At 41.7% G+C, this 11262-nt stretch overlaps 1 protein-coding gene across 1 annotated transcript; it reads left to right on the plus strand.

Annotated features, from left to right (window-relative positions):
- The first annotated feature begins 10273 nt into the window (after positions 1-10273).
- On the plus strand, positions 10274-10683 carry LOC147421572 (uncharacterized). The gene is made up of 2 exons (XM_086503478.1): positions 10274-10318; positions 10390-10683. The coding sequence occupies exons 1-2, from the start codon at positions 10274-10276 to the stop codon at positions 10681-10683; spliced, it is 339 nt and encodes a 112-aa protein (XP_086359604.1).
- The last annotated feature ends 579 nt before the right edge of the window (positions 10684-11262 follow it).

Consider the following 11262-nt stretch of genomic DNA (forward strand, 5'->3'; position numbering starts at 1 on the left):
TGATTGACATTTGCTAGGCATCATATATGCTTGTTTTGGCCCAAACACTGTTAAAAACCCCTGTCCACAAGACATCAAATTTGGGCAAAAGAAGTGCACTTGTTTTGCCCAAAATTGGTGCCTTGTGGATAGGTTTTTTTTGCAGTTTATGCACCACCAGGGCCAAAATAGATATGATGTGTGCATTTCAACAAATGGCACTTGAAGCCTGTTGTGAAGGTTTTGTAGCACTAGCCAACAAAATACTCTTCCACAACTCCCCCCCTCCCTATCTCCCCCTCCGTGTTCAATGGCATGGCGTGCAAGAACCACCCGATAATGTACAAAAGACAGAGAGCTTAAATGACATAAGAAATGACACATTCCAAAATGAGTAAGCATCATTTCATTTCCAAATTTGAAGTCATTACATATCCATTGCAAAAAGGTGTTGTTGTACATATTACTAGCTACAAGTTCGACGGGCTAGTGCCAAATCTTTTTTCATTATAGTTCCATGCTTGGCATGGATCGCACACAAGTTGGTATCCACAAATAAACCCACCAAATATGCCTCTGTGGCTTCTTGAGTCCTTTGAGGCCGATGGGCTGCATGCATAACTCAGTGTTGTAGCTTTGCACAATCTCCCCGCATATCTGCGCAAAAGGAGCCCTTTCGATGAGAAGCTCCACACACTTTTAATAATGTCAAATATCAGCAAAGGCTCTGCTAAACTAGCGCACTCTGCGAGGTTGCCTATGTAGTGTCGCTTGCTCGTCTTGCTGTAAAACTTTGTTTTGTGGCAGCGCTTGGGGAGTGGGGCTGCATCCTCTGTGACAAAATTTTTGTTGCTAGACTCATCTTCTTAAGGTCTTAACAATAAAAATATGAGACTCATCCTCTCTAACCTTCATTGCTTCACAATTGTTCGAGCCTCGACTGCATATGCTAGTGTAGCACTAGGGTGTAAATCTAGTCTCATGATATATTTGTGGCTACCAAGGGAAATATGCTCGTACAACACTATCATGTAAGGCTAGCCTCATGACATGATTGTGACTAGCAAGGTCATAGAACATCACCTTTAAGATCAAGACTCAAGTGCGTATGCTATTGTTTGGATAGCATCTAGAGAAAAGGCCTCATGATATCCTTGTGGCTACCGAGGGCAAGAGAATCAAACTTAAGCTTGAGCCTTATATGTATATGTTAGTGTAGCATTATTGTGCAAGGCCATTGTCTCATGGAACTCTTGTGGCTACCAAGGGAATGGAACAACACCTTTAGGCCCAAACTTACGTTTGAGAATCAAACTTAAGCTCAAGCCTTATATGTATATGTTAATGTAGCACTATTGTGCAAGTCCATAGTCTTATGGCACCTTTGTGGCTACCAAGGGCATGGAACAACACCTTTAAGCTCAAACTTAAGTTTGACTATCATGGGCATATGCTAGTGTAGCACTAGGGTGCAAGGCTAGCCTCATGACACCCTTGTGGCTACCAAGGGCAAGAGGATCACCTCATATGCTAGTGTAATACTGTTGCACAAGGTTAATCTTATGAAATCCTTATGGCTTCCAAGAGCATAAAAAACATCTTTAGGCTCAAACTACATATTCTAGTGTGGCAATAGCATTTAAGGCTGGCCTCAAGAAATTCTTAAATGCTACCAAAGGGCATATAGAACATTACCTTTAAGCTCAAATATAAGTTTGAGATTCCTCTATATATGCTATTGTAGCACTCCCATGCAATGCTAGCCTCATGATATCCTTATGGATACCAAGGGCATAAAGCTTCACTTTTAAGTTCAGACTCATGTTTGAGCCTCGTCTACATTTTCTAGTGTAGAACTAGCTTGTAAGGCTACCCTCATGGAATCCTTGTGGTGTGTTGTTTAACTTTAAACCCGTGTTCCTTGTTTAGGTATTAGTTTTTTCTTTTTTATTGTCTTCGGAATGCATGCTTCCAATGTACCAACTACATCAAAGCAAGGTGTCCAAGTCTTCACATTGGATGCTCTTGGCATACTCCAAAAATAAAGGTTGATAAGACCTTTGAATAAACAAAAGAAGGAGTGAGGTGGTTTCTGAATACCAACGATATGGATGCAAACTACAAAGGTGACATCCATCTGTACTTGACACACGGTGATGTGAAATATGGAGACATGTGATGGGGATTGTTGTGGGTGGAAAAGATGATGTGGATGCAATAGCAATGCCATGCATTGCATGTAATGTACTACTATTTGTGAGACCACAAAGTCAAACAAGTTTTGCTTATCATTGGGAAGTTTTCATGTAGTAGACATGAATGGTAGAAAACTAGAAAAGAAAATTCCACTGTAAAGTTCGGATTGAAGATCTCCAGCTTTACTAATCAAGAACACTCAAGTGTGGATTATATGGACAACCTAGTGAATCCACTAAAACATGCAAAGTGGACCTTGAGCTTACCAACAAAGGTTGTATATGGAAAGAAATCAACAAGGGAAAGCTATGGAGAAGATAGGAAAATCCATAGTAGTATTGCACTTGCAACATCGAGAGGTGTTGGTGCAAGCTCTTTAAAGAACATAGAGAATATTGTTACCACCATTAGTTTGCAAAGGTCCCTAGAGTCAATGCATCAATGAAAGGTTCACAAGGGCAAGAGGCACAATGATTCACAAGGAGATAAAAGGCAAAGGATGATTCTACTTTTGAAGAAGATGGACAACAAATAGCAAAGAGAAAGATGACAAAGTGTAGAAAGCTAGACAAAGAGGTTTTTGAAGAGAAGTTGGTGGAAAATCAAAACTCCACTAGAAGTAGACAAGGCACTTACCTCCTTAGAAATCAACAAGGGATACTACCAATTTGGGAAAAACAAAGTCTTTAGCGTTGACATGACAAAGTGTTTTCTTGCTCCATCAAACTATGTGTAGAGAAGACTCAATCTAGATTGGTTCAAGATTTTGATTTTATGTTTCATTCAAGAACCAAGTCAAGTAGAGATATTAGCAATTTTCACGCCCTTTAATCCTTCTAGCAAATTTTCCCTTCACAAACTTTCCAAGAGGATGTTTACAATGTTAGACTATTGGATCATCTCTGTGTAGCATGCCATTAGTGTTGCAAAATGTTTGTATGGCCAAAAAAGTTGCAAAGATTACCCCTCAATCGCTTCAACAGTTCAAGTATAGACCATAAAAGATTATTCTCAATTACCAACCAAAGATATCTTGTGAAATATCCAAAGATGTGGATTTTTCTATTGCAAAGTCAATGCAAAAGGAGCCGTTTATCAACCAAAAACTAATGCAAGCATGAGCACAATGGAATGCATTCCTAAACATAATCATCTTGCTAAATAAGGGCAATCATCCCCCTCATAGAATGGACATGGATGAGATGGCATGGAAGTTAAAAATAGATCGAGTGGAAAGAAGCAATACTCTCATTCTTCTTTGATCTAAAAATGTAAACGTTATTTTGGGAACAAGTTTGCAAGAACTACAAGCTGAGAGGGCGTGAGTACAGTCAAATGAGCAGCTATAGCCAGTACTACATCAAGGACTCCCTCGATAGAGCAAAGAAGACTCCATCACTTTCAAAAATTGTAGTAACTCTCTTCAATCACCATTTATAGAGCTAATATGGGCATAATATATCAAGATAGATCTATTTATTGGAAAATCAAGGGGATGGGCTTTGATATGAGGTAGATCAAAGACTTTTGCAATGCAAAGCATGTACCATTTTAATTGGTAGTCTTGGATCTACATGGTACCAAAAAGAATCTTTATACATATTTTTTTGCAAACTTGCCACTCATTGAATTCACAATATGAATATGTGTTACAATGTTTCATTGATTTCATCAATATCAAAATGCATGTGCAAAGGGTTTCTAGCTAGTCAACTCATGGTTTCTAGCAAGCCAACTAAGGTCCATATTGAATATGGAAATATTCAAACGACAAGAGATGGCTCTTGGATAGATGGAAATGTGGAGATTGGAATGGTTTCTCTTTTTCTTAGCAAGGTTGATAAATTTGAGGTGATTGACAAGGCTCCTACAAAAAGAATCAAACATAAGTTCAAGCCTAACCAAGAGAGCTAGTGAAACACTAATGTATAAGCCTCAAACACAAGAATCCTTGTCATAGATTCCTCGTTGAAAAGTTCCAAGTGATGTTCAAAATTCCGTATCCTAGTGTAGCACTTGCATATGTTAGGCGAGACTCATAATCTCTTTATAGCTAACATGAGATTGACATTTGGTTTGTAGGCTCAAACTTGAGGTCGATTCTTGCCTCCATATGTTAGTGTAGCACTACCATGCAAGGCTAGCCTCATGAACATTATAACAAAAGATTACTATAGATAACAAAAAAATTTATAGATCATGAAGAATAAGGTATCATATCTTGAAAATTCATAGTCAAGAGGTTTTACAAATAGGTCATGCATGGGAAATGCTTGGCATAGTATTTTATTGGAGCAATGCATGAGAAAACACAATGTTTGAGGATGTATTTGTGGACATTGATCGTTTTGACATAGCATTTTTGACAAGATTTTAGCTTTTTCTCATTTGTAGTCATTGAGCCTCTTGAAAGAGATAAAAAGTTTTATCTTTTTCTCATTTGCGGTCATTGAGCCACTTGACAAATATTTCTAATGGAATTTTATCTTTTCTAAGGATGAGTTGTAGAATACTTGGATATCATGTTAATGTCTCAATTGGATTTTATTTTCTATCTTGGTGTTTCTTAACACCACACTCTTTTGACGTCCCTTCAATTCTAAAAATCATTTTTAAGTATTCTAGACTTTTTTCAATGTTAATAAAGCCAAAGCTTTAACATGAATCTCTCAAAATTAAGTTATTGATTCACATCAAATTTTTCACATGAAGAATATTGTAAAATAAAAATTAATACTATGCATGCCCTTGGTAGCCACAAGCGTGTCATGAGGATAGCTTTGCACTCTAGTGCTACACTAGCAGTTGATGAAGTTCAAACTTAAACTCGAGCCTAAAGGTGTTGTTCCATACCCTTGATACCCACAAGGATTCCATGAGGCTATGGCCTTGCACACAATAGTGCTACAAAAACATATGCATATGAGTCTCTAGCTGAAGTTTGAGTCTCTTTCCGTTAGTAGCCACAAGGATATCATGAGGCCCTTGCCTTAGGCAATGTTAAACGTGTCCCACAATAGTGGCAAAGAACATAGCAAAAAAATGGCTTTCATTTCATCATCAAAATTGATTCCCTTAGATGTAAGCTACGAAAAAAGTTGTTGAACTCATTTAAGTGTGAACTGACACTCTTGCCCTTTTTCATGTTCAAACGCACAAGCTTCTTTAAGAAAAACTTTATTCGAGGCACTCTTGCCATTCAAAGCTAAGCATAATGACTCTCATAATTCCTTTGCAATAGTCTTGTCCATAATTGTAAAGAAAATATACTCACTAAGATGTAGGCGAATGGTTGTCATAGCACGCATCACATATGCTTGCACCTTGAAGGCATGTGGTATTACGCAAAATATTGATATGCGCATGTGAAACCACAATGATATTATTAGTTAGGGGTTGTTGAAAGAACGCGTCATGCTTGGCACTGCCTTGGTCGACGTGAAGCAAGGGTATCTCAGAGAGAGAGAGAGAGAGAGAGAGGTGTCTCAGAGAGAGAGAGAGAGAGAGAGAGAGAGAGAGAGAGAGAGAGAGAGAGAGAGTGAGAGAGAGAGAGGGAGGGAGAGAGAGAATTGACTGCATCTCTCTCACACACACACTCAAGGGCTGTTTTTGAGGGATGCAAAGCGAGGGTGTCTCGAGATGTAATCACATGCGCTTACATGTTGAAGGCAACTATGAGGTCAGGGAGCTCTAGGCTATTTTCAATAGATGTAGCGAGAGGAAATCTCCTCTGGCGGTGCCTACTTACTAGGGCAAAGAAGGTTTGGGCTATTTTCGGCGGCTGTAGTGCACTTCTTCATAAAGCACAAAAAGTTCTTGAGGTGCTTCCTTTATGGGATGTCATCTCTTGGAATGCACTGATTTTGGGATATGCCCAACTTGGGTCGCACCAAGAAGGGAGGGTGCCTCTCTTGATGCAATCACATATGCTTAAATTAAGGAGAGGTAAAGAGATATAGCTATATAGGTATAGCCTCTGTGTGTGTGACTGTACGTTGGTCGGTGTCTTTGTGTGAGTTTTACCAAACACCGAGCAAAGTTTTCCGAGCAACCTATAGTCCGAGCGAGTCTGTTAATTGGTGAGCCTCCTATATAATACCATAATGCTTTTAGACTTCCATCAGCCTATGTAAACATTTTGTTGGTAAGGTCACATAAAACCTCCCTCTAAGTCCCAGCCTCTTGTAACATTTGTAGTTCATGACGTCTTACCTTTGGAAGATTGTGAGCTACAATTAGTCCTGCATACAGTTAACAAAAGTTTGAGATGTTTGTATTTCTAACAAGCTAAACTTGAGAAATCCAAAGGCTAGATTTTGGGCTTTCGATTAAGAAAACATTCAAATTTTTCAAGTGTTTGTGTAAAAGTCATCTAATGCTTTAAATTTAACCTTAAATTGGGAGGATTTCAAACAATATTTATAAAAGCTAGTGGTCTACTTTATTTTTAATGGCCTCAATTGAGAAATCCTAGCTCCACTTGAGCTTTCCCTTGAGAAAAGTGCTAAAATCGGACAAGTTTTAGTGTAAAAACGAGAAAATGCTTCAATTTTTAACTTAAAACTCGGAGCTTTTCAAGAGTGCCTTTTCTATATCTATGGGGAACGTGCCTTCTTTTGACCCTGCAATTTTGAAGTATGCCCATTTTCACATTGGTTGATTTTTTCTTTTGCAAAAATTCTAGAACTACCACAATAGTTTTAATAAAAACTATCTTTAGTAGCATGTACCGATGCCCTCTGCTAGAGTGAGAGCATGTGATAGAGAGAGGCAGAGAGAGGGGGAGGGAGAAAGGGAGTGTGTGTGTGTGTGATAATTTCAACATGACTCGAAAAAAGCTAGGTCCAGTTTATCCAAAGCCTCCTCAAGCGTGCTTGAGGGGAGGGAGGAGGATCTCAAAAATAAGGGAGAAGGTTAGTGAAACCTTCTCAAAATTTTTCCCAAAGGCTTACGCTAACGGTTTAATTAAACCCCCCAAACTTGCGGTCGGATCCAGTCTTTGCCCGCCAAGCATGTTCACTTCAGTTGCAAAAGGAAAAGAATAAGCTCTATTTACCTTGAGCATGCTTATATATATATATACATATATGGAGTGCAAGACTCAACGAGACTCCATATTCAAATGTTTTTTCAAAGTAACTTTCCAATGGCAAGAGACTGGACAAATTAGAATGCTTTAGAATCCTTCAATCTAAATAACATACACTCTGTGTGTGCATGTGTGTTTTCTCATGTGCCTCGAGAGGCATTCACAAGATGCAGCGGCAACAAATCTGCACATTGTCAACTTACAACAGAACATGAGGCGAGGTCCCCGTCACAAAAAAAAAACAACTTTTCCAGGTTCCATCCTCTAGTTTGAATAAACCTACTTGTGTCAAGGTGTGTGGCTTTACTTCTATTGGTTTTCGTCCTCAAACCGTAATTCAAAAAGGTTCTTTTATTCTTTATGCTAGGCGTATTGAGTTACTACCACCCCTGTGTGAATAGGAGAGTGGAATGTAGTGTTCGTGAAAAGTCTACCTCAGCGTAGCCTTATAATAGAGAAGGAGAAAATCCACTTGAAAAGTTTAAGAAAATAGAGATAAATTGCAAAAAATATAGGTTAAATTTACTCAATGGATCTACCCGAACACTAGTGGAATGCAAGGATAGGGAACCTCGTCTGAAATTGGCTCTCCTTGGACTCAGCTTTGGTGGCCTCCACACGCGTTGCCAACTTCTCAGCACACCCGTGTTATAGCTCATCTTCCCCAGCGATTTGTATTCGGCAACGTTTCTATCACGACACATGGCTGCCATCTAAACTGCCTTCAAGGGTGCACGCCGGCGTGTGTGTGTGTGTGGGGGGAGAGAGAGAGAGAGAGAGAGAGAGAGAGAGAGAGAGAGAGAGAGAGAGAGAGGGAGGGGGAGACTCTCATCCTCGTTCGGCAGCATTTCTATTGTGACACGTACCTTCCATCTAACTGGCTTCAAGGCATCACTAAAGTCCATACTAAATATTTCTATGTTACAGCCATCACTAGCTCATTATACTTGCATATTAGAGGACTTGCAACTCAAAGGCAGTCGTTCTGAAGTTCCATACATTGTAATAGCACTATATATATTTCTATTGACATATCACAAAATTTCAATTTTGGGCATTGCTAGATTAGTGTGTACCTTTTAGTGATTGTATATATATAAGCTACAACAAAATACTAAAATCACGTGAAAAGATCCCTTGGTTTGTGTACTAAAAATTAATAGATCTCCTTGCTTTTTTGTTATTGTAGCTTGCTCTTTTGCTCGATTTAGAGATTGCTCGGAAAATCTTGCTCGGTGTTAGGGATCCCTCTCTTTGTGTGTGTAGCCTCGGACCGTCACATCGGGTGATCCATTTCAGAGAGAGAGAGAGAGAGAGAGAGAGAGAGAGAGAGAGAGAGAGAGAGAGAGAGAGAGAGAGATGCATCTTGAAGACAACGGTGAGGCCCAGGGAGCTCCGGGGATATTTTAACAGCTACAGAGAGAGAGCATCTCTCCAAATGCGATCACGTACGCTTTCACCTTGAAGGCATGTGCACTTCATAAAGCACAAAAAGTGCTTGAGGAGCTTCCTATCTGGGATGTCGTCTCTTGGAATGCACGGATTGCGGGATATGCCCAACTTGGGCTGCACAAAGAAGCTCCAAGCTGTTTTTTGTGGATGTGAAGCCAGGGCGTCTTGCTAGATGCAATCACATATGCTTGCATCTTGAAGGAAATAGTGAGGGTCAGGAAAGCTTTGAGTTGTTTTCAGCAGATGTAGAGGGTGGGCATCACATATGCTTGCACCTTGAAGGCATGTGGCATTACGCAAGATATTGATATGTGAAGCCAAGGTGTCTCGCTAGATGCAACAATCACATATGCTTGCATCTTGAAGGCAACATTGAGGGTCATGAAAGCTTTGAGTTGTTTTCAATAGGTGCAGAGGGTGGGCATCACATATGCTTGCACCTTGAAGGCATGTGGCATTACACAAAATATTGATATGCGCATGTGAAACCACGATCATATTGTTAGTCAGGGGTTGTTGAAACAACGCATCGTGCTTGGCACTACCTTGGTCGACGTGAAGCAAGGGTGTCTCTGAGAGAGAGAGAGAGAGAGAGAGAGAGAGAGAGAGAGAGAGAGAGAGAGAGAGAGAGAGAGAGAGAGAGAGAGAGAGAGAGATATTGAATTATCGTCCACGGAGGTCATATGTGACCTATGGGACCAGAAGCAAAACGGTACAAAGGATTCCATCTGATACATATCAGTTAAGGACTGAGGGTCCATCGAAGGGTGGAGAGTGAAAAAGATAAGGTGGGATGAACAAAACAAAACCTAAGATGAGGTAGGTGAGGAGGAGGGAGTAGATTTGGGAGTTCGGAACTCCTGGATGATGGCTTTACCTCCTCGATACACTGCCCATTTCCCTGCTATGCGCGCTTCTCGCATCTTTTGGAGTTCATCCTTCTTCTGTTTGAGTTGGGTGGGTGTAAGATCTTCAGCAAACCAAATTTTTGTGTCCTTGAGAAGCTTTGATTGCTCAAGGAGCTTGACTTGATCTGCTTTGGTCTTGAAGGTAAGAATTGCATGGTTGGTGTGATGCTCGTGAGCAAGGGTGGTGATTGTTCCTAGATCCCATTGTATCATGGGGGTTGTTGTTCGGATGCGATCGAAGGACTCATGGAACTTGGGGTCCTCCTTTCCTTGCCAATCACTCGGGAGCCCGCCGATGCGAACATTGAGAGCAAGAGCATCTTGTCGCTGTCGTTCGCGTAGCGTGGACGCCACACGAACTTCAACTTTGCGGAAGATGGCATCCTGCACTTGAGTCTTGACCTTCTCTATGAAGGTGATGTCTACCTCCGTATTGGGCTTGATTTCCTTCTCTTCCATCTCTCCCTCATTAGAGTTCTCCATTGTGGTGAGTCGGGACTCGATGGCTGCGAGTCTTTCCTTCAAAGCTCTATTTTCCATGCAAAGTCTGTCGACTTCGTTTTGCAGCTGGGCCATACTGTCCACCTTTGGGGGTGTTGCCACGATGCTGGCAAACGTGGGCTTCCCTCGAGATGTGGCCCGAGTGTCCATGGTGGGTACTCGGCCAAGAGAACAGGGCTTATTTTATTTTAAAGTAAGGCTTAGGTTTGGTTTCAATTAAGTGGATGGCAGTGAAAGGCTCTCTGTGTAGTGGGTTGGCGGCAGGGGCTCTGTGTAGTCGGGTCGGCGGTAGGAGTGGTCGGGTTGGCAGAGCAGGTGTGTGTCGATAGCTTCAGTGGAGCTCGGGCAGGTGCGGCAGGGGTTGGTGTCGATGTCGGCAGGAGCGCCAGTAGCAGCGATAGCTTCAGTGGAGCTCGAGCATGTGTGGCAGGGGTTGGTGTCGATGTCGGTAGTAGCGCCAGTAGCAGCGATAGCTTCAGTGGAGCTCGGGCCTTGGGAAAGTCGGCGGGAGCAACAGTGGGCTATTACCTCGGTTCTTGGGCGGCGCATGAGCAGTGACGCCCCCCCACAGGGCCGCCCTCGCCCAGGGGGAGACTCGCCTGAGGCTTCCTTAGGGTTTCGAAACGCAGGCGAGAGAGAGAGAGAGAGAGAGAGAGAGAGAGAGAGAGAGAGAGAGAGAGAGAGAGAGAGAGAGAGAGAGAGAGAGAGAGAGAGAGAGAGAGAGAATTGATTGCATCTCTCTCACACACACACACACACATGGCCCAATTTGGCAAAGAACTCTGGGTTGTTTTTGAGGGATGCAAAGCGAGGGTGTCTCGAGATGTAATCACATACGCTTACATCTTGAAGGCAACTATGAGGTCAAGGAGCTCTAGGCTATTTTCAGCATATGTAGAAAGAGAAAATCTCCTATGGCGGTGCCTACGTACTAGGGCAAAGAAGGTTTGGGCTAGTTTCGATGGCTGCAGTGCACTTCTTCATAAAGCACAAAAAGTTCTTGAAGTGCTTCCTTTATGGGATGTCATCTCTTGGAATGCACTGATTGTGGGATACGCCTAGCTTGGGCCACACCAAGAAGCGAGGGTGCCTCTCTTGATGCAATCACATGTGCTTAAAATAAGGAGAGGTAAAGAG

The sequence above is a fragment of the Adiantum capillus-veneris genome, chromosome 27 (genome assembly GCF_014529385.1).
Source record: "Adiantum capillus-veneris isolate H3 chromosome 27, ASM1452938v2, whole genome shotgun sequence".
Classification (NCBI taxonomy): domain Eukaryota; kingdom Viridiplantae; phylum Streptophyta; class Polypodiopsida; order Polypodiales; family Pteridaceae; genus Adiantum; species Adiantum capillus-veneris.

Coding starts and splice junctions, on each gene's coding strand:
- LOC147421572 (XM_086503478.1), top strand. CDS start 10,274: ATGGTGGGTACTCGGCCAAGAGAACAGGGCTTATTTTATTTTAAA. Junction 10,319..10,389: donor AGGGCTTATTTTATTTTAAA/GTAAGGCTTAGG, acceptor GGTTGGCGGCAG/GGGCTCTGTGTAGTCGGGTC.